At 43.2% G+C, this 24,490-nt stretch overlaps 1 protein-coding gene across 1 annotated transcript; it reads right to left on the minus strand.

Moving 5' to 3' along the window:
* Nucleotides 1–2,194: 2,194 nt before the first annotated feature.
* Nucleotides 2,195–7,416, minus strand: LOC133113897 (sterile alpha motif domain-containing protein 9-like). Its single transcript, XM_061223023.1, has 2 exons — nucleotides 7,353–7,416; nucleotides 2,195–7,031 (listed from the first exon to the last, which is right to left on the minus strand). The coding sequence occupies exons 1-2, from the start codon at nucleotides 7,354–7,356 to the stop codon at nucleotides 2,431–2,433; spliced, it is 4,605 nt and encodes a 1,534-aa protein (XP_061079007.1). The 5' UTR covers nucleotides 7,357–7,416; the 3' UTR covers nucleotides 2,195–2,430.
* Nucleotides 7,417–24,490: the final 17,074 nt, after the last annotated feature.

Consider the following 24,490-nt stretch of genomic DNA (forward strand, 5'->3'; position numbering starts at 1 on the left):
TGTCTTTTCAAGAATTATCAGCCAAATGCAACTTAACATGCATATATCTTTTAAAATATTCAGAACTAAAATGTTTTATAGGTCAGAATCAAGCATATATTGGCACAACCTTTTCTTTATAGGAGAAAATTCTTCTTCTTATGTACTTTTTCTTAGGTGTCTGTGGGAGGGTGAATCAAATTTCAAAATTGAAGTTGCCATGTGTATTGACATTTATAGCAAATTGGAAAATCAATTAAAAAAATTAAATAGGTATCACTTTGTGAAGAACAGTACACGACTATATTGGTCATATGACACCGTATTAATTGCATATTGTTCATTCACTCATTGTAAATTAGAACAGCGTTATAACGACACGGTTGACAACCACTCCTTGCAGGGGAATTTTGAAATTGTTGTGGTTGCACCACCAACATTTTCAACTCAACAGAATTAGGACCTTCTCCTTGGTCTTCATGATGAAATGGCAAATGTCCTTAAAATAGGAACCAGTAGGAGTGCTAAGTGAACAGACATTTTCTTACAGTTAAAAGTCTCCTTATCTCAGCACAAAATGTACAGGGATCTGATGTAAAGCAATTTGATGTAAATACTAGTTGTACAAAAGGCAGGGACACACACATTGGTTTGGAATTTTTATTCACTGGGTTAAGGGATGCATTTAATTATGCTGTATGTTATTTAGACAGAGTGGAATGCAGTAACTGGAATGCATCATATTGACTGTATCTATGCCATGATATACAATTCTAATTAATGACTCCCAAGATACTGTATACATGATTAACATGACTTATTGATTAATGAAGTACTTCTACTAACAAGCAAACTAAAAAATAAAAAAATGAAACTAGGAAGAATGCACTCAGTAGAGTGCAGACCTCCACCAAGGCACAACAATCTTCCCTCACATGAATTTGCACTGAACCAATCTTGGCAATCCAGTAATTATTTTTAACGACATGTTTGGACTGATGGTGGCAATAGGGGAAAGGCGATGGTGTGACCAAAATTAGCCACTTTCTTTCCTCCTGAGAAAATTAACACGCGAAGCACGTTGACCATTTGGCCATTACTTTTTGAAATATGTCAATCACACTTTCAAAATTTGGCCTGATAAGAAACATCTGGAAGATCTGGAAGAAACATCATGGAGTCACTAAAATCAATAAGTACTTCCTCTTGGGAATATGAATGTAGACCACCGATTTCATGGCAATCCAGCAATTACTTACAGATATGTCTATGTCTTCACATAACCTTGGTGGAGGTGAAAATAAAATAATTATCAGAATCAATTTGCTGCACATAACTTAAAAAAAACCAAAACAACTTGGAGTATGCATGTACTGTAAAAAAAAAAAAAAGTCTTAATTCAGAGAAATTATTTACATGAATGTAAAATGAAGACCAATGTTAATTTTCAATTTCCTGCTATTTCAGTGATGTGTTTGGAAATGGATCCTCTAAATGTGAAGTAGAAAGTAACGTTCCCATTGCTGAATTCTAAGCTGGAATCTGGAAAAACTTATTTTGAAGACCTTGGAGAAACACATTCCCATCCCCAAGTTGACCATCAGAAGTCAGGTAATGAAAACAAAAACATACATAAAGGGTTAAACATACCGCATAGCACTGTAAATGCAATAATAAAACTGCGTAAAACATGTCCAGCCTTGAACAGGCTTCAAAAGTGTAAAAAATGTCCCATATTGTGGAAAATTACATTTCCGTAGCGATGTGTTCTATTAAAACACTGTGAAAGTATCAAAAGACAGTCCCCAAATAACTCCAGAAAATGTGCATTTAAACGAGCTGTTTGGACTTCTGTGAAGTTGTGACCGAACAATATGCTCATTTGCTTCATCATGGTCCACATTGTAGCTGTAACGAAGCCAAGCATTCTGCTCATCTTAGCCAATCAGAACAGATGTTTATTGCTATGAATTAGCCTAAATGATACAGTCACTAAAACAGCCGCTTCTCAGTATATCTTTTTTTTCTGGTACTTGAAACCATACAAACGTCGTCTTATGGATATCCGGACCTAAAATAAAACATTGGAAAGGTGTACAATATGGGAACTTTAATCTCTGGTATTTTTCACACCTCGCCACTTCATCCTTCTTTTTGACGCAGGGAGCTTCTTTGCAAGACTCTCCACTTTGCTCTTGTGTACAATCTTGTCGCGTCCAGTTCCATTGTTCAGGAAAACGTGTAAATTATTCTCTTCCTATGGGGCATGTCAGTTTGGTCCAGTAACTTTAACTGAGGAATTCAACAGTTGACATTGGCAACTTTGTATTGGTTTACTTTATCAAAAATTAAAATCATCATAATTCATGGACTGTCATCACCATGCCAATTAATGACATATTTACAAGTACTAGACTAATCCATGATGCAGATCAATGTTATTTTCCAATTTTATGCTATTTTGGTAATGTTGTAGGCCACGGGTCCTCTAAACGTGAAGCCCAAGTAGAAAATAACATTCTCATTGCCATAGGGTACTGAGGCTGAATTCAAATCTTGAATCTGGAACTTCTTCTGAGGACCCTGGAGAAACACATTCCCATCCTCTGTCCAGCCATGAACAGGCTTCAACAGTGCTTTAATCTCTGGCTTTTTCCACACCTCCCTGCTTAGCCACTTCATCCTCTTTTCTGACACAGAGAGCTTCTTCGTGAAACTCTCCACTTTGCTATTGTGTACAATCTTGTTCCGTCCATTTCCATTACTCAGGAAAAAGTGAGTGTAAATTCTCCTCTTCCTTTGGGGAATGTCTTTCATTTTGGTCCAGTAACTTTTATCAAGGAATTCAACAGCTGACATGACAATTTTGTATTTGTTTTCTTTATCATCTTCACTGTCATCTGGCCAGAAAAGCAAGGTGAGCAAGAAAAGAGCACTGGATACGCATTTGCTCTTCTCATTTGGGAACTGCTGGCAGAGATTTTGAAGAAACTGAATTGGTGCAAGCTTCGGAGACTGAGTTGAAAGGCAACCTAAAGCAATCTGAGTTGCAATGTAGTTCACAAGATCCATTTGTTCCAGCCTTGCATTCAGCAGGTTGGAAGGATACAGGGATATTATTTCCTCCAGCACTTGGATTTGTTCCCTGTCTGTCTGGCCATGCAGGAGGGAGAAGATTGTTGTTGTATTCCCCGCTCCAAGACTATATATCTGCATGCGATTCATGAAAGGAGTCAAGGTCATTGGATTTGCATTGCCTTGCTGCTGAGCTGTGGTGGGAGGAACACTGCTGAAATATTTTCCATATGCAGCACTCTTTTTTACCAACCAGGTCTTTGGATTTTTTATTCTGAACTCTGATGTCTCAACTGTTTCATCCTCCTCTGCATTTACATCAGTCTGAAAGTAGCTGAAGTCTTCAGAGATCCATTCCAAGGCACTGTGCATGGACATCTGAAGGCTTTTCAGTTTGCTGTGGAAGTTTTCCCAAGGAGTCTTAACAGCTTCAGGAATGTATTCTGTAACCAGGTACTTCAGGCATTCAGAGCTTCCACCAGTTTTGCTTGAAAACAATTGCAGTGAAAATATAAGCTTCAACAAGTTGCATCCAACCTCCACTGCAGCAAAAAACCTTGATTTGTTAATTGTTGGAAGATCAGACTTGGCTGCCATCTGACAGTCCTTGAAGCACTCTATGGCTTTGAGTGCTTTTTCAATAGCATCTGCTGTGTTTTGTGGTGTCTTTGTCTTCTTTTCAATCTCTTTACATTTGGCATTGAACCATTTCCTGTACACCTGCCCTTTAGTGTCCAGGATGTATGAGTTTTGAGGCATCTCTTTTGCTGCTATTTCTGCCCATTGTTCTGCTTTTTCAAATTGTTCTTGGGTGTAGTTGAGTCGGGCAAGCTGCTGAGCAAAGAAAGCATCTTTGTTGAATCGCTCATATGCTTCTTTTAAAAGCTCGATTGCCTTGTCTGGGTTTTCGTCTTCCATCACATGTTCAATGAGAGGAGAGAATAAACTGTCTGATTCATCACCTTTAATGACTCTGCTGCGTCTCATGAACAAAGCTCTGAGAAACTGTATATACTCCTCTCTTCCAAACCTGTTCTCAAAAAGGACATCATCGTGGAGAAGATCCATTGCAATTCCGCTTTGCTTCTGCTGGCTACTTGTTAACTTCTGGAGAATCTCCTTTGCCACCAGTGGATGAATGATACGGATTGAATTAATGTGTGTCTTGTCATCTCTCAAATGTATGAAGATAAGCTTAGCTTGCTCGCTTAAGGATGTCTCAAAAGTGTGTCGGCGAAATCTGTCTATTGTGAAGGTCATTCTCATCATGGCCTCACAATGAAACTGGGAGATGAAGGACAGATAGGCATTGAGCAAAGCCACAAATCGAATGAGTGTTGTGACAACAGATTTGTGGTCAATGTCTTGCAACAAATGTTCCACAAAGTCTTCTATGTACTTTGGGTGAAATTCTTCACTCATCAGGACAAATGTCAAGATGAACTCTGGCTGATACTGTTGTTCGAGCTTCTCTCTTTTCCCAGAGAACTGCCTCTTCTCCTCTGGTGACAATTTGTGGGTCACAGCGACATTCTGGAGAGGCGACTCTTTGCATTTTTTCTCTGGATTGTGTGATCGTCTGCAGCTCAGAAGAATGAAGCAGGGCGTCCCTTGTGCAATTCTCTTGGTGTAGACGGCAGTCACCAATTCATTCCGAAGGCCATCCAAGTAGTCATTCTCACAGTCTTCCACCAGTAAGAGTACTGGGAGGCATTTTTGTGGGGGTTCTTTTTCTTCATATTCACGTAGCTGAACTGCATGCTCGGACACGGTTACTGCCGAGTATGACGGCTTCACAACTGCACATCGTAGGTCTTTTCTGTTGTTCCAAAGTACCTGTCGAGCAACTGTGCTCCCACCACTGCCCGGATGGTGGTATATATTGATGCTGCTCACAGGTACTTGATCTGCACCTCTTTTCTGAATGTCGCTGAGCAGTTTTGAAATTTCCATGTATGCATCCCTCTGAATGATTTCGTCAAGAAACTTCTTCTCTGCAAGCCAGAAATTCAGCCACTTCACTTTACCGCCATGGTAAAACTGCCGTTCCAAGTTTTCTTTTTCTGCCTCAATGAAGTCGGTGCTGGTGTCGTCACACTGATCAACACTCAGGATCTCTAAGGAGTACATCCTTTCCTCCTCTTTAGTTTCAAGGAGGCACTCTCCTTTTGTGAAAACTGACAAATGTTTGGTCGCTCGAGTCGTCAGAGGCTGAATGCGTTGCAGAGTAGCATTCACATGGCTCATTTTCATCCCCACAACGCTGGAACGGTTAACCATTTCGGCACTACAGTATGCCTCGGCAAAGCCTTGCCACTTCTGAAAGTTTTTTTCACATTCTGCAATGCATATGATGTCTTCGTGACCTTCCATGTCAGTGAAAAACTCATAGAAAGTGTACAACTGAGGCTTCTCTACAGGGGAAGTGAGAAGAAAGATCACCAAGAAGGAGCCCTTCGGCAAGATCTGTTTGCATATTAGCGATACAGATTCCCTCAGCAGTGTCATTTTGGTTTTGATCCAGGTCATTTCATCACAGGGGATTTCATTTCCACGGAAATCATTTCGTCCATTGCAAAATATCCAGCTTGTCTGTTCAAACAAGTGTAGGTGGCTCTCAAATTCTTTGATGCTCATGTCACTTGGAATTTTGTAATTCTTCATGAAATGCAGATTTGCTGCATGGTGCTGAAGGTATTTGCCACAGAATCCAGACACTTTTGAATCTGGGTCAAAGTCAAAAACACAGAAAATCTTCATGTTCAATAAAAAGTCAATGTTTCTCAAATGGTCCTCCTCGAATTTGTTGGTGACAAGGATGTACCATTTTTCCGTGTCTATGAACTTTTTCCCGCTGGTCACAAGCATTGTGAGTTTCCTGCCCAGGTCTTCACAGAAATCTGGTGCATTGAGAAATTGTGACTTCTCAACCTCTTCTCTCTGATCATCTCTATCTTTCACACGTTCGTAGAAGGCAAAAACATTTTGATCAATAACTGGTTCTGTTTTGGATCCTACTCTGCGATAGATTGCTTCCTTTTCAAATTCAACCTTGCTTGACTTTTCCTTGAAGTTTGGAAGGCGGACAGAGTACACTTTGTTCTTCACTATGTTCACTGTGGGGACGATGTCAACCTCCACAATGTAATGTTTTTCTGTGCTGTTTATGTCTATGACTTCGATAAACTGTGGTGGACGTATACACTGTCGCGCATGTTCGCTGTCAGAAGTAAAACACCGTTCTATATAGTCCAACGCATCAACAAAGATATCTTTCTCTGTTACAGGAATGCCAATTATTTCACCATGTGTATAGTCTGTGTCATCCCTACTGTCCATCACACCAAAGTGTATTGTGCCATTTGTTCGAATATTCATGCATCCAGCACCAAATTTGAGAACCTCCTTGGCAAATTTTGCTTGTAGCCTTGTCCTGTCCAATTTAGTAGCTTTTTCCAGGGATTTGTATTCATGGCAAGGTGTGATAAGATCGATGACACCACATTCTGGCAGTAGAACATTATTCTTGACGTATGTGAAGTCAATGCCTTCTTTGCCAAAAGGCCTTGGTTTACAGTCTTTCTTAGTGGACAAGGATGATTGGTCCTTTTGTGTCTGTGTCTCTGGATGGGACTGATTGGTGCCAGCACCAGTGGTCACATCACCTGTGCCTTGCTGCTCATTTTGACTTCCAGCTCCTCTGAGCCTAGTTGCTTGAGTTTTTTTGGTCTTTTGAAGTTTGCGTCCTTGAAAAGATTCAACAAGCTCATTTCTTTTTCTGACTATTAGAAGAGCAGGGCCAGACTTCATGCCAGTCTCTGTTTTCAGAAAGTCCTCGGTCACCTCCTTGAGGATTTTGCCATCCACTTCCTCTTCTTCCAGCTTCTGAACATACTGCTCCTTCACTCCTATTGACCTTAACCAGGAGCTCACGTCCGATTCCATCCATTCTTCAAGCGATTTTTTACCCAATTCAGCTGAGGAAGGAAGATACAACAGGACATCAAATACAGAAAATGTGCAGATGATCTTCTATCCCGATACAGGTGATCTTAAGAACACTTTACTAGTTGTAGGGATGAGAAGGTGAGGAATAGCATGTTTTATTTGAAAATGTATAGTGCAAGAACATACAAGATGTTGCTATGCAAACATAGGAGAACCTAATATGGTGCTGTACACTAATATGGTCCAAAATATGTAAAGTGAATATATTATAAAATATAGAATTGATGAGTCAAATTTAAATTGCTTGCAGAATTTAAAAATGTTGACAACAAATGACATGGTATACGTACCCATTACTCACTCGTGGCTTTGTTCATTTGAAGTAAAAATGCCCACATTCAAGATGTGTGTACTCCATCTGAGAAACATTGGACAATATCATCAATTAAAATCTGAATTCACTATTGTAACACGTACACAAGGCAGTGTAGAAAGTAAAACAATTCTGTAACTACTAGTTTCGTGAGATCAGATGTAATGTATCTCCTTACAATTAGTATATGTGCTGTATATACAACAAAACTTTCACAATAGTAACACTAGGAATAATGGATTTGATCCTTCACCAGACTGGGACCCAGAGCCCCTTCTTCCTGGATAACTGGATTATTCTTTGGATAATTTGTGTCTGTGGAGTTGGAAGTCTGAAGATTTATTTATGTTTCACAGATGTTTGCAGAGGTACCCAGGGCCATGTGTTCATGTTTATATTTTACAATAATAAAAACACCACCCCTTATTTGACCACCCCTTTTCATCTTAACATGTTGATCTTAACAAAGGAACAATAGATCATTTCGGACTTCTGACGGTCAAGATAGGAATAGCAGCAACAAACACCCTCAAACCACAACACTTTGTATCCCTCCCCCTTCTCTGTAAATGCACTGATGGTGTTTTTATTGGCTGTGGCAATTAGAACCAAATTTCAACCAATGAGCTTAAATTAAATTGGAGTTATACAATGTTTTGGTACTGAGTGTTGGGGCACCAACTGTATATAAACACAGGCGGAGGGCAAGTCAACATGTAAGTGAGCCTTTTTCAATGATAGGAAGAGATACAATGGTCTTGCGACAATGTTTTAACCTAAAAATCTTATCTATTGTACCTTCATATGTTTCATATGTTTTTTACATGTCATGTCAAAACAACTAATGCATTCATTAATTTGACTGTCATGAATGAAAAGTATTAAAATCAGTTGATTACAAATTTTTCATTTCATTATGGTCCTTATACGATAATAGATTCGCCTATGCTGACATTTAACTTGGACATTGACCTTTCAGTACTGTTTAAAGCGAAATGGGCATGGTCAACCTGAAAGGAGATCACACGCGTACTGCATGCAGGTAAGATAAATAATCACTTGAAACCGGTTGGGTGGCAAATAAAAAAAAGATCTTACCGAAACAGGCGCTGTTCTATGTTGATGGCTAGTTTTGGAAATTCAACACGCATCTGTGAATGCGTTACAGTTGGTTCAGTTAAATTTCACACACTGATTTGAAGTTAATGGATTCCTGTTTGACACAATACAGTAAAAATATGAAGTTTTATTTTATCGCAATATTGATTCGGTATTATATATATATATATCGGTATTTCTCGTATTTGAAATAACATACTGTATGTGCCACGGTGTTGTGAGATAAATGGCAGGACTTACGTGTATAAGAGTCACTGCAGCGAAACAAATAGTCTCATTGTTGGAGCCAATTTGGGTATTGCTATATGTTGAGTGTGTTATGTGAATGTTGTCATTACTCCACCTGCACACTAGGGGCATAAGCAGCAGGTAATCATGGTGTGCACTGATACAAGGGGTTCACAGGTGTAGGTAATCAGGGACTTAGTAGCCAGGAAGCACACAGTTTTTCAACCGTGGGTGCAAGAGACTGTCCTGTTGGTAATGTGGTAGTGTTTGATCCATATGTAAATAAATGGCAAAACGTGGACACATGGCAGACCTCATTTTTGTAACACGCGTTGGAAATGCCGACAAGAAAACAAAGTTCCCTCTGGTGGCTATTTTTTGTTGTTAGGTAGCCACCACATTTTGTTGAAAAACTTTGCTTCAGCCAGATGGATCCCTTTGATGTGCAACATGGAAGGACAACAGTGTTCCACCCGGAATCCGGTATGGAATGCCTGATGAAAGCAAGCGTCTGAGAAAAGGTAGGACTATTTTGGAATTGTTACAAGCTGTGTGGAAGAGATTGGCCTTCTAACAAAGAGGATACAGGTGAATCCTACTACAATTCTAAATAAATCCTGTCAGCGCTGCTAATTCATTATCAAAATGAGTAAAGTGGAAACTAATGCAAATGTCAATCAAGGTGAAAAAGAGGACCATGCTAAAAGACAGGTTAAACTCACTTTTAAAGCATTGGAAGCAAAAATATTGTCTCATCAAAAGGAAAGGACTTCTAGGATAAAGAAACTATACAAACTAACAAAGGAAGTTGAGGAACTGATGGTTTCAAACCAAAATATTTCTGAGGTGCAGACAAAATATCAAACGTTTTTGAAACTGTCTGTGGAAGCAACAGAGTTGCATGAATTACTAAAACCATTGATATCTGAGGAAGAAATGTCTAAACAAAATGAATGGTTTGAAATCCAAATGCAAAGCAACAAAGAAATAACACAAAAAATTGAAAAGTGGTTACATATCAGAGAGCAATGCAAAAAGAATGATGATGTCAATGACAATGCTGTGACAAATGAAATTGTGGAAAATGATGATATTCAGCCAGGTGACAGTGTTTCTAATATGGGAGGAAAAACATGCACATCAGTTGGCCGTACCAGCCATAGGTCTACAAGATCATCAACTTTCTCTGCATGCCGTAAAGCAGAGGCTGAAAGGGCAGCTCTCCTTGTTAAAGAAGCTGCTCTCAAAGAACTACATGAGCTGGAGCTTCAGGAGGAGCAAATCAGACGAAAAAAGGAATTGCTTGCATTGCAAAGTCAAATTGCTGCCCACACAGCAAAGGTCACTGTGTACAGAGGTTCTGATGTGAGTTCCAGAGCTCATTCAGATGGAATGAATTCATATTTGGAATATTCAAAATCGCAACACAAATCCTCTCTCAAACCCTCTGCTCAGGAATTTGTTCCACAAAGATCAACCCATCAACTCAATCATCCACCAATAGGAGGCAGCAAACCTGCTATGCCAATGTGGTCACTGCTCAAGGATTCAAACTATCAATTCAGTCCTCCACCAGTAGGGGGCAGCAAACCTACAATGTCAATGGGGGCACAGCCCAAAGGAACTAGTTCACAAGAAGTTGAATCAAAAGCTCTGAATCACAAAGCAAGTATGCCTCAAGGATTTCAGCAAACATATCAAACCACACATCTCACACAGGATCCCACTCAGCATGCTGCTTTAGCACAAACCAATAAGGACCAAGACAATCTTCTTCCCATTATGGAAAGGCAAAATGACATAACCGCTCTACTAGTGCAACAGCAGTCCTCACTATCATTACCCCCAAGGGATATACCAACTTTTTATGGAGACCCTCTTGAGTACAACACATTCATCAGAGCATTTGAGCATGGAGTGGAGGGAAAGGCTGCTAGCAATGTAGACTGTTTGTACTTTTTGGAGCAGTACACCAAAGGACAACCCAGGGAGTTGGTTAAAAGCTGTCAACACATGCCACCTGATAGAGGATATCAAAGAGCAAGGACACTTCTACAAGAACGCTTTGGAAATGAGCAAAGAATAGCCACTGCATACATGGAGAAAGCTCTAGGATGGGCATCTGTGAAAGCAGAGGATGTCAAGGCCTTACAAGTGTTTTCCTTGTTTCTACGCATCTGCTGTAATGCATTGGAGGACATTAGTTATATGTCAGAGATGAACATGTCATCCAACATGCGTGCGATAATACTGAAGTTACCCTACAAAATGAGGGAAAAATGGAGAAACACTGCTTATGAGCTACAGGAAAGGCACCATCATCAAGCAGGTTTCAGTGATATTGTCAATTTCATTGAGAGACAAGTGTCTATTGCTTCTAATCCACTCTTTGGAAATATTCAAGACACATCTACTGCACCACCAAAATACAAGGATGGAAATAAAGTTTCATCACATGTTCGCATTAAAGAAAAAGGAAGCAGTTTTGCTACCTCTGTGGCAGCTGTTAATTCTAGACCCACAGCTCAAATGCAAAATGAGAAGCCAATACCTGATAAACCAACAAAGGTGTCATGTCTGCTGTGTGGAGAGGGTCACAGATTGGAGTTGTGCCCCAAAATTTGCATCGGGAGAAAATTGACTTTCTAAAGGAGAAAGGCATTTGTTTCGGGTGTTTATCTGTTGGACATATTAGCAAAGACTGTTATAGGCCTCTGTCTTGCAAGTTGTGTAACCTGAAACATCCTACCATCCTTCATATTCATTCAAAGGAGAAAGAAGCCAAAGCAGCAGACACACAGCAAGAAGTATCAGAGAATAGTCTAACAGTTTCTCTTAAGACCTGTGGCCATATAGGGGCCGGAGCTCAGGATTGTGTCTTGCCAATTGTGCCTGTACAGATTAAGGCTAAGAAAGGCAGCAAAATGCTACAGACCTATGCATTCTTAGATCCTGGCAGCTCAGCCACTTTTTGCTCCGAGCGACTATGAGGGAGCTAAAGGTGAAAGGAAGAAGCATCAATATCCTCTTGAGAACAATGAATCAAGAAAAGTTTGTCAATAGTCATGTCATCTCAGGACTGGAGGTAGCTGCATTTGACAGTAACACCTACTTTGAACTGCCTGATGTGTACACACAGTGTAAGATGCCTGTGACTCATGATAACATTCCACAACAGGAAGAATTAAGCTTGGCCACACTTAAATTCTGTGGAAATTCCCGTCATTGACGCTGATGTGGAGCTGTTAATTGGAACTAACGCTTCAAAAGTAATGGAACCATGGGAAGTGGTAAACAGCAATGGTACAGGACCATATGCTGTCAGAACCCTACTAGGGTGGGTTGTCAGTGGACCACTGAGAGGAGGTAATGAGACTGGGAGTAGCTGCCCCACTATCACAGCCAACCGAATATCCATTGCTAACATAGAGGAATTGCTGGTGAAGCAATACAATCAAGACTTCAGTGAGAAAGCAACAGAGGAGAAAGCAGAAATGTCAAGAGAAGATCTCCAGTTCATGAAAATTGCTAAAGGTTCAGCTGAACTCAACAACGGACATTACTGCTTGAGATTACCTTTCAGAGAGGACAATGTTACCATGCCCAATAACCGCCATGTTGCTCTTGTTGCTCTGCCTGAAAAGAAAATTGGAGAAAAATGCCACACTTAAAGAGGAATACACCAATTTCCTTGGTGATGTCATCGATGAAAGCTATGCAAAGACGGTGCCAGAAAGTCAACTGGAAGGAAAAGAAGGAAAGGTCTGGTACATCCCACATCATGGCGTGCACCATCCTAAAAAAGGAACATTGAGAGTGGTATTTGACTGCGGTGCAAGCTTCAAGGGAATGTCACTCAACAGTCAGCTACTCCAAGGACCTGACTTGATGAATTCCTTGCTAGGAGTTCTCACAAGGTTCCGTCAAGAACCCATAGCAGTGTTGGCCGACATACAAGCTATGTATCATCAAGTCAAAGTGGCAAAACAGGATGTAGACTTTTTGCGCTTCCTGTGGTGGCCAAACGGTGACCTGACACAACGTCTCACTGAATACAGAATGACTGCTCATCTGTTTGGCGCAATATCATCACCCAGCTGTGCCAGTTTCGCCCTAAGAAAAACGGCTGAGGACAACAGAGAAAAGTTCCCAGCACATGTGACTGACACCATCAAGCACAATTTCTATGTGGACGATTGCTTGAAGTCCTTGCCTTCAGAGGCAGAAGCCATGGCCTTGGTGAAAGATTTGACATCTATATGCCAGTTGGGAGGATTTCAGTTGATGAAATGGATCAGCAACAGCAGGTCAGTGTTGGCATCTGTTGATATGGAAAAAAGAGCCAAGGAAGTGAAAGAGTTGGATTTCGACAGACACAGTCTTCCAATCGAGCGAACACTGGGACTACAGTGGTGTGCAGAAACCGACACCTTCAAATTCAAGATGGCAGTCCAGGAAAAACCACTCACAAGACGGGGTATCTTGTCTGTGGTAAGCTCTGTGTACGACCCCATTGGATTTTTAGCACCCTTCACCTTACCTGTCAAGTTGATGCTGCAAAAACTCTGTAGGCTGAGCTACGGTTGGGATGAGTACATTCCCCCAAATTACCAGCTGCAGTGGGTGGGGTGGCTAGAAGATCTAAAGATCTCCTGCATCAACGCACTGCGCAGATTCATTTCCAGAAGAGGTCAAGTATCACACTTCAGATCAGACAATGGAACCAACTTTGTTGGCGCAGAACGTGTGTTGAGAGAAGCTCTGTCTGATCTGAACCACAGGAAAATTCAAAAAATCTTTGCTTCAATCTGGAGTGAAATGGAGCTTCAACACTCCCGCTGCATCACATCATGGCGGAGTTTGGGAAAGAGTAATTTGCATGGTCAGACAGGTGCTGAACTCTGTACTTCATCAGCAAACTGTTGATGATGAAGGATTGCAAACTCTCCTATGCGAGGTGGAGGCCATATTGAATGACCGTCCCATAACAAAGCTCTCAGACGATCCTAATGATCTAGAGCCCCTGACTCCAAATCACATCCTCTTGTTGAAAGGCAAACCTGCTCTGCCACCTGGGATTTTTGAAAAAAGTGACTTATACACCAAACGACGATGGAGTTCAATTCCTCTCAGATCTCTTTTGGCACAGATGGATGCGAGAGTACTTACCACTGTTACAGGAACGGTAACGGTGGTCAAGGCACAAGAAAAACTTTGTCACAGGAGACATTGTAGTTGTAGCGGACTCTACTGCCCCTCGTGGATCCTGGTTGTTAGGGAAGGTACTGCAGACCTTTCCTGACACACAAGGACATGTGCGGTCTGTTAAAATCCAGACCAAGTGCAACATATTGGAGCGACCAATTACAAAGATCTGTCTTCTGCAAGAAGCTGAATAGACACTGATAGAGACTTACAGGAAGCGTTCCTCTGACCTCAGATGGACTCGTATTGACACATGCATGAACATGGCTGACTTGGGGCATGCACTTGCTCTGTGGGTTTTTCATTGGCTCCATTGTTGTGTATAATTGTTAATTGAATTGATGTAAATCTGCAGTAACAATTAGGGGCCGGTGTGTGCCAATTTGGGTATTGCTATATGTTGAGTGTGTTATGTGAATGTTGTCATTACTCCACCTGCACACTAGGGGCATAAGCAGCAGGTAATCATGGTGTGCACTGATACAAGGGGTTCACAGGTGTAGGTAATCAGGGACTTAGTAGCACACAGTTTTTCAACCGTGGGTGCAAGAGACTGTCCTGTTGGTAATGTGGTAGTGTTTGATCCATATGTAAATAAATGGCAAAACGTGGACATTTTTTGTTGTTAGGTAGCCACCACACTCATGTTAACCCAACTTCACCATTAGCCTACTTATAACATCGCTTCTAATAAGATATTCAAGCCTAGTCTTAAAAGCACTGAAAAATTACACTCGTTTTTTAAATGTACTTTTCAAGAAACCTACTGTTAAGAGTAAGTGTTCACATGTGTCCTCAGTTGTTACAGAAGGATTGTGTCAGGCTGTACTGTTTTGTATGCAATTTCACTGGGGGTGCAGTATTATTATTATGCCACTGTGAGGCGCTGAAGCGCTAAGTAAGGATGCATGCTTGCGTCATAACTTCTTCTTCTTCGTATGGGTAGATGATGTTCTCTCCAGTCCCCCAGTCATGCGTTATCACAGTTAGTGAAGAAGTGTATGTCTACATGACATGCAGGTGTTAAGACAATAAATACAGCCACGGGCTAAACAGTTCACCGTCTCCGTCAAGTGTTTTCCCTCCGAGTGCAACGCAGAAGAAGCTGCCATCCTTAACGCAACACCTACCATGGTGAGAAACGTATAAACTCATCAACTGTAACTTCTCAGCATGTTAAGGACATTCCTAAACAGGCTTGGTATGTGCAGGGTGTTTATAACCTCACCGAACAAATAAAAAAAGCAAATGTATTCTTGTCAATATGCAAAAAACATATCAGTTTGGAAACGTTTATAAATCGTAGTGACGCGGTATAAGCGGTGTTTGCTTATATATATATATATCAGTGGAGGCTCCTCCATAGAGGTGGAGGAGGCCTGGCCTCCCCAATAATTTGAGAGAAGAGAGAGATTTAAAAAAAACAATAAATATATTTATTTTATTTATTTATTTTAACAAAAAACATATTTTTTATTTTTTATATTCATATTATTTTAGTTTTGTTCATAAATCTAAATTTTCCCATGGCTAAAACCCAATATTGCAATTGTAAAGCAACAGGCCAGATTTCCCTATCAGTTTGTATTAAGGGAGGCCAGGCCAGGCCAGGCCTCCCCTAGGAAATGAGATTCTCATAGAAGTCAATGTAATGCATTTTTTTTCATGCCAATATGTGATTGGCCAGATCACTGAAAATGGGTGGGCAACGGAGGCCTGGCCTCACCATGCATTGTGTCCAGGGCAAAGATTGACATTTTGTTCGTCCAATCACATGCTACTGGTTCATTTGGAATCAACTATCCTTTCCTTTCTATTCAACACAGAAGCCATTTTGAGAATTCGCTAGTCACTTCAGTCAAACAAACACTCGCCATAGTGGCTACGAGTGTCCTATCAACTTGTGCTTTTCAGGAAATTTAGAGAACACCCCTGGCTATCAGACGGTGGAGTTTATAGCTCATTTGGCCAAACACTTTTGCTTAAAACTACCTCGGAAGTCGGCGAGATTCTAGCGCAATTTGAGATCTTGGGCTGGAGATATGCAGATTCCAGATACTAGGGAGTGAGAATGACATTCAATAGGTCATGTTAGACACCATTTGGGATTTATTGAACAGTTTTATTTTTAATGTAGTCCATTTCGTTTTATTACAAGTCAATTTAATAATCTTCCATATCAAATTACCGAATTGTTGCTCTGTGAGGAAATTCACTCTAAATACGAATAGAGTGCTGCCCTCTAGTGGATAACGTTAACGTTAGATAAAGCCAACTGGAACCATATTTTTACATATTTTATATTAAATATATTGAATAAAACTACATATGATAAAGAAAGTGTTATCTTATCTTTTTTATATGCTAAACTTGATTAAATTGGTGATTACATGTTGAAGCTGTAGAAGAATGAAAAATGTAAGCTAAACAAAATTGTTTTTAACTACATAATTAAAATTCCTGCCTTTTACACATGTTCACTTGGCATTTATATTACATCCAAATGTCATTTCTCAGCTTAATTATCAGGCAGGCTCATAGACTTACAGCAATGTCATTTCTTCAGGAAGGCACAAGGCTAAGCTCTGCACAATGAATTTCATCAGCCAGAACTTTCTGACTGTAGCTTACACTCCAAATAGTATGCCTTTGGCCAGCACAAAGACAGATAAGAGAACAGGGAACATTCCATCGCGAGTGAAGTGAGCAAGCGGAAAAAAATGGCCTCCTCAATTCTGGAAGTCACCAGCCTCCACTGATATATATATATATATATGCGCCCGTGTAGACTATCATAGCTGCAGTATTCCGTTATTTAAGTAGCAAAGTGTTTTTCCCAAGTTTGCCAGGTAGTAAGGGCCATTCGGCCAATTCCTTACCTCTATCATATTGATGGAACCATTAATGAAAAAGATCGAAAATTATTATTTTTTCATCGAGATTCATTTTTGACTCACCATATTTAGCAGTAGACAAGTGTAGACGATATTGTTGTTTTATATCCCAATGCGACGGAAATCATTAATCATCTAAAGAGTGAACTCAAAATTACCTGAAGTTCTACTTCTCTGTGAGACGCCTTGAATATCATTGAATTTATTGAATGTGCATGCAGGTAGCCCCCTCCCTTTTTGAGGTGCGGCATAAAAAAGGGTGCTGGCTACCTGCATGCACATGAAAGTTTCTATTTCTGGAAAAGTAAAGTTTGGCTCCAGATCAAGAAACATGAAAAAACATGATTAAGAAAATTGACAAAAATCTTACCTATTGTACCTTTAAATAACGGAATACTGCAGCTATGATAGTCTACACGGGCATATATATATAAGCAAACACCGCTTATACCGCGTCACTACGATTTATAAACGTTTCCAAACTGATGTTTTTTGCGTATTGACAAGAATACATTTTCTTTTTTTACTTGTTCGGTGAGGTTATAAACACCCTGCACATACCAAGCCTGTTTAGGGATGCCCTTAACATGCTGAGAAGTTACGGTTGATGAGTTTATACGTTTCTCACCATGGTAGGTTTCTTGAAAAGTACATTTAAAAAACGAGTGTATTTTTTCAGTGCTTTTAAGACTAGACTTGAATATCTTATTAGAAGCGATGTTATAAGTAGGCTAATGGTGAAGTTGGGTTAACATGAGACTATTTGTTTCGTTGTAGTGGCACATGACTCTTATACACGTAAGTCCTGCCATTTATCTCACAACACCGTGGCACATACAGTATGTTATATCAAATACGAGAAATACCGTAAATATTGCCGATAAAATAAAATAAAACTTCATATTTTTACTGTATTGTGTCAAACAGGAATCCATTAACTTCAAATCAGTGTGTGAAATTTAACTGAACCAACTGTAACGCATTCACAGATGCGTGTTGAAATTCCAAAACTAGCCATCAACATAGAACAGCGCCTGTTTCGGTAAGATATTTTTTTTATTTGCCACCCAACCAGTTTCAAAACAAGCGATTCTTTATCTTATCTGCATGCAGTATGCATGTGATCTCCTGTCAGGTTGACCATGCCCATTTCGCTTTAAACAGTACTGAAAGGTCAATTTCCAAGTTAAATGTCAGCATAGGCTAATCTATTATCGGATAAGGACCATAATGAAATGAAAAATTTGTAATCAACTGATTTTAATACTTTTCATTCATGACAGACAAATTAATGAATGCATTAGTTGTTTTGACATGACATGTAAAAAACACATTGCTTAAGTAGCAGTGTTAAGTGTTTTTCCCAAGTTTGCCAGGTAGTAAGGACCATTCGGCCAATTCCTTACCTCTATCATATTGATGGAACCATTAATGAAAAAGATCGAAAATTATTATTTTTTCATCGAGATTCATTTTTGACTCACCATATTTAGCAGTAGACAAGTGTAGTGTACCTGAAGTTCTACTTCTCTGTGAGTCGCCTTGAATATCATTGAATATATTGAATGTGCATGCAGGTAGCCCCCTCCCTTTTTGAGGTGCGGCATACAAAGAGGGTGCGGGCTACCTGCATGCACATGAAAGTTTCGATTTCTGGAAAAGGAAAGTTTCGGTCCAAATCAAGAAAATCCTATCCACTTAAAGGTGCCCAGATTTTCAAAAACACCTGGACACGTTCCAATGAACGTGGCACGCTCCAGTGAACGCAAGGTACCCTCTTAAGCCACATTATCTCAGACACTGCTATGCATGACATGAAGAATAGGAAAACCGGGAAGATAATCTAAACATGAAAAAACATGATTAAGAAAATTAACAGTTTGTTAAAAATCTGGGCGATTGTGGTTGGATCCAGTAGGGCCCAGTATTTCAAAACTTTTAATCTAGATCAGAATTATCAGGATTTTGAAATCTATGTTTTGCTATTCCAGATCAAATAAATCTTGTTGGTTTTCTCCTGGGTTTTCAAATAATTTTCAGATAGGATCATTGTGATCTAGATACCACAAGATTGTTAGGTTGAGGCTGGGCGGAGAGCCAGATGCGACCGAGGAAAAACCCTCTAAAACGAGCACACGAACGTGTTCGTCACTAGATCCCAGGATACAATGGGAATGGGATTTAATCAACAGAAACTGAGCATAAAAAGAGAAAAGCCAAAAAACGGCTATAAGAAAACAAAACAACCCTCTTAAAACAGGGCGAACCGCACCACTGACTTGGTGCCCCAAACAACTGTGGACCAAAAAATAGAAATACAACCTAGCCGGGAAAAAGGCTAGGCACAAAAATAAAAACCTTGAGACGCAGCTCGGGACCAAAACGCAAACCAAAATACATACCAGGGGACAACGTCCCCCAACCACCGACTCACACGAGTCCAAAGAAAGAAAAAAGAAAACCAATACCTTAGAGGAAGGCGCCAGCGAACACAACACAGCTGAATGCCTTCCTTACCTTTTAATCTTTTTGTTTCTTAACAGTGAAACACACACCAGCACAGTACCGGACTCTTAACTCTCACAGAGTCTACCAAGTGCATTTACCGGCTTTGTGTCAGAGCGCACAGTGAACACAAAAGCATTGGTAGACTGCCAGCACTGGCCTTAAATACTCTTTAGGAGGGGGAAAACTCCTCTGCCAATAATGACAACCAGGTGAAGCCAATGAGCACCAGCCCTCTGGTGGACACCTTAGGTGTTACCTCACCATGACAGGACCCCCCCACTAAGGATCGACCCCAGGCAATCCTTCAGCCCCCCGCCTGCGAAACTCGCGAATTAGTTCTGGGTCTAGAATGTCCCTCGAGGGGACCCAACAGCGTTCCTCCGGGCCGAACCCCTCCCAGTCTATCAGGTATTGTTTACCTCTGCCTACGCGGCGCTCCGCCAGGATGCGCCGCACGGTGTAGACCGGGCCCCCGTCAATTAATCGTGGGGGTGGTGGAGGAACTTCCGCAGGGGCCAGTACGCTTGTCAATACGGGTTTAAGGCGGGAAACGTGGAACGTGGGGTGAATTCTCATGGAGTGGGGCAGCTGGAGACGCACCGTGACGGGGTTGATTTTTCTAATGATTTTAAACGGCCCCACATAATGAGGGGCGAGTTTACGCGACTCAACCCGCAAGGGCAAATCACGCGTGGACAACCAGACCCGTTGCCCCACCCTATAGCAGGCGGCCAGCCTCTTCTGGTTGGCAGTAGCCCTCAAAAGAGTAGTTCGCACCCTCTTCCAAGTGGCCCGGCATCGCCGAACAAAGGCCTCAGCAGAGGGCACTTCACCCCCTTTCTTCAGGTCCGGGAACAAAGGCGGAGGATATCCAAACTGCACCTCGAACGGCGCGAGCCCCGTGGATGCATTCTGTAGTGTGTTATGGGCGTATTCTGCCCACGTGAGTTGGCGGCTCCACGAAGTGGGGTTGTCAATAGCCAGGCACCGGAGTGTGTTCTCCAGGTTTGGTTGGTGCGTTCCGTCTGCCCGTTGGTCTCTGGGTGGAAGCCAGATGAAAGGCTCACCGTGGCGCCCAACAGAGAACAGAACGCCCGCCAGAACCGGGAAGCGAACTGAGGTCCACGATCAGACACCACGTCCTGGGGCAGCCTGTGAAGTCTGAACACGTGGTCAACCACCAACTGTGCGGTCTCCACTGCCGAGGGTAGTTTAGGTAGCGCCACAAAATGAGCCGCCTTGGAAAAATGATCCACTACCACTAAAATGACCGTTTTACCCCCTGAGGGTGGCAATCCTGTGATAAAATCCAATGCAATGTGGCTCCAGGGACGCCTAGGAATAGGTAGCGGACACAGCTGCCCTGCTGGGGGACGGTGGGAGCCCTTGCTGCGCGCGCAGACAGGACACGCGGCCACAAACTCACGGACATCCTTCTCCATCCCGGGCCACCAGAACCGTCAGGATAATAAATCTTTCGTACGGTGGACCCCGGGATGCCCCGCCAGCCGTGAGGCGTGTCCCCACAGTAACACTTGGGGCCGGACCCCAGCGGGCACAAAGAGGCAATTAGGCGGACCCCCTCCTGGATCCGGCTCTCTGCGTAATGCTCTACGCACGGCTGATTCCACCTCCCAAATAATCGGTGCCACTATTCTAACCCCCGAGAGAATAGGTTCAGGATCGCGTTCCCCATCAGTCTTGTCGAAAACCCTAGAGAGGGCGTCTGGTTTGGTGTTTTTGGACCCAGGGTGGCATGTCACTGTAAACGAAAAACGCGCAAAAAACAGTGCCCAGCAGGCTTGAGGTGCGTTGCGTGTCTTGGCGATCTGAATATATTCAAGGTTCTTATGATCCGTCCACACAGTGAACGGATGCTCCGCCCCCTCCAGCCAGTGCCGCCACTCCTCTAAAGCCCCGGACACACCAAACCGACGGTCGGCTGTCGGACGTTGGCGGCGCCCTGTCGGCCGAGTCTTTCCGGTGTGTCCCACACGCCGACACTCCGTCGGCGTGTTTTGGAGGGCTCCGAGCCGTCGGACGTCGGTGAGAGCTCTCTCATCGACGGCTCCGGGGGTCCGACGCCGACCGTTGGTTTGGTGTGTCCGGGGCTTAAGGCTAACTTGACTGCTAACAGTTCCCTGTCCCCCACGTCGTAATTTCTCTCGGCCTGTGACAGTGACCGAGAGAAAAAAGCGCAGGGATGCACTTTTTGGTCTTGGGGAGACCGTTGTGACAGAATAGCCCCTACCCCCAGCTTGGAGGCATCAACCTCTACAATTAATGGCAGGGATGGGTTCGGAGTTATCAGAATCGGCTCAGAACAGAATCGTTTCTTCAACTCGACGGACGCTGCTTCTGCACGAGGTGTCCACACAAAGCGCGCCAGGGCATTCTTTCTCGTGAGCGCAGTGATAGGTGTGACTACCGTGCTAAAATTACGAATAAAACGACGGTAAAAATTGGCAAAACCTAGGAACCTCTGCACCTGTTTCACAGATTCCGGGGTGGGCCAATTCTTCACGGCAGAGATTTTTTTCGGATCCATCTCCATTTTACCAGCAGAAACGATAAAACCCAGGAAGGATACCGAATTTGCATGGAACACGCATTTTTCAGCCTTAACAAAAAGGCCAGCCTCTAAAAGGCGCATCAGTACCAGTTTCACATGTCGATTGTGCTCAGAGAGGGTAGCGGAAAAAATCAGAATATCGTCTAAATAGACGAACACGAATCTCTCCAACATCTCCCTGAGCACATCGTTAACGAGTGCTTGAAATACAGCAGGGGCGTTGGTGAGGCCGAAGGGCATAACCAAATATTCATAATGGCCCGAATGTGTATTGAAAGCTGTTTTCCACTCGTCTCCCTCCCGTATGCGTACCAGGTTGTATGCGTTACGGAGGTCTAATTTCGTAAACACTGACGCCGTTTGCAATCGCTTGAACGCAGAGTTCATAAGCGGCAGGGGGTATCTATTTTTTACCGTAATAGTGTTCAGCCCCCTGTAATCTATGCATGGCCTTAAACTCCCGTCTTTTTTTTTAACAAAGAAAAACCCTGCTCCAGCCAGTGATGAGGACGGTCTAATGAACCCATTAGCTAAGGCTTCACGGATGTATTCTGTCATGGCCCAGCTCTCAGGGACCGACAGCGAATAGAGTGCACCCCGGGGGGGAACTGTACCTGGGTGTAGGTCTATTGCACAATCGTAAGAGCGATGCGGGGGTAACGTGGTCGCGCGTTGTTTGCTGAATACTTCAGCTAGCTCGCAATATACCCTAGGAACATTGGTAGGCAGCGGGAACCCTATAGCCCCTACCATCCGATCCTCGCCCCCACTGGCTGCGGTAGGGAACATACTCTCGGTGTCCCAGTCCGTGCCCTCACTGCCCTCACCCTCGTCAATGGGATGATTCCAATCATACAGAGAATCCCACTCCAGACTCCCCTCCTGCTCCTCCTCCTCCAGCCCCCAGACATTAGGACCAAGAGGCTCCCTAGCATCCTCCTCATCCCATTCAGACCCTATGTCCGTCTCTATGGGAGGGGCCGAGGGAATATACACACGATTGGAGTGAGTAGCACATTTTGGTCCCCACCGAGACACCGGATTGCTCCGGTTGCCCCAGTTTATTTGGGGTTGATGTTTAATTAGCCAGACATGGCCTAAAACTATTGGGTATGCTGGGGATTCAACCAAATAAAAATATATACGTTCCCAGTGTTCCCCAAACGGAATACGCATAACCACCCGCTCTGTCTTGTGGCGAACCACCCCAGACCCCAACGGGCGGCCATCAAGCGCCGTAATAGATTGCGGCTGCGGCATAGGTCGAACCGGTAGGTTTTCTTGTTTAGCCCACTGGCGGTCAATAAAGTTATCCACTGCCCCAGAGTCAATAAAGGCGTCTGTCCTCACTACGACCCCCTTCCACGTCAATTCAACGGGAATAACTGTGCGAAAGCTAATACCTTCACTAGGTCCCACTAGCGACTTTCGCTCCACTAGTGGGACTGATCTTTTACTGGATCTCGGGACAGTTTCTTATCCGATGCCCGGATCGTTTGCAGAAGAAACAGAGCCCTTCTCTCCAGGGTCGTCTCCTAGGACGCGCCAGGGTAGTACCGTCTAACTGCATAGGTTCCTCCGATTTGTGTGCCCCCTGTCTCCCCGTCTCTATACTCCTGCCTAGAGAAGGCGGAACCGGCCAATTAAACCTGCTGACTCTGCCGGCTCGTTCTCGCTCACGTTCCCGAATCCGGTTGTCTAAACGAATAGCAGCAGAGATTAGCGAACCCAGATCCCCAGGTGGTTCTAATGTGGCCAGTGCGTCTCTGACTGGGTCTGACAAAGCGGCTGTAAATAATGACATAAGCGGTTCGTCCGCCCACCCAGTCTCCCCTGCCAACGCCTGAAACACTACAGAGAACTCTGCCACGCTCTGGGTCCCCTGCCTCATCCACGTTAACCGGGCCGCCGCCTCTTTGCCCGTGATATTGTGGTCAAATACCCGGGTCATCTCCTGTATGAGAAGCTGGGAATCGTTCATTAAAGGAGATTGTGCCCAGATCAGTGGATCCGCCCAAGTCAGAGCAGTCCCGGTCAGTAATGATAAAATGAACGCTACTCGGGAATATGCAGTCGAGAAACGTGAGGGCTGGGCTTTAAAAAAAATCATGCACTGGGAGAGGAACCCCCTACATTTGCCCGCCTCTCCCCCGTACCGCAGCGGCAGCTGTAATTTGGGCTCCCTCACCCCGGGTGTAATGGACTGGAGAGCGGATCCCACAGGTTGGGAAGAAGGGAGTGATTGGGGGTTGTCGGGGGATAGCGCCTGTGCCCGTGATGAGCGGAACTCGCTTGCTAGTTGCTGAAAGCTATCGGCGAGCCCCATCAGCACATCTTGCTGCCTACCTAGCCTGGCCAGGATCTCATCCTGACGATGCAAAATTACCGTCTGCTGCTCTGTGGTAGCAGCCTGCTGTTCATGCAACTTACGCAGTGCCTGCTCCTGAGTCGCAAGAGCAGCCTGCTGGGCGGCAACCACCGCTTCAAGCGGTGAACCCCCCACCTCGTTCCCTGAACTGGTCGCTGGTCTCTCCATAGTGGCTTTTGTGTTCTGTTAGGTCGAGGCTGGGCGGAGAGCCAGATGCGACC

This window comes from Conger conger, chromosome 16, assembly GCF_963514075.1.
Source record: "Conger conger chromosome 16, fConCon1.1, whole genome shotgun sequence".
In the NCBI taxonomy this organism is placed as follows: Eukaryota; Metazoa; Chordata; class Actinopteri; order Anguilliformes; family Congridae; genus Conger; species Conger conger.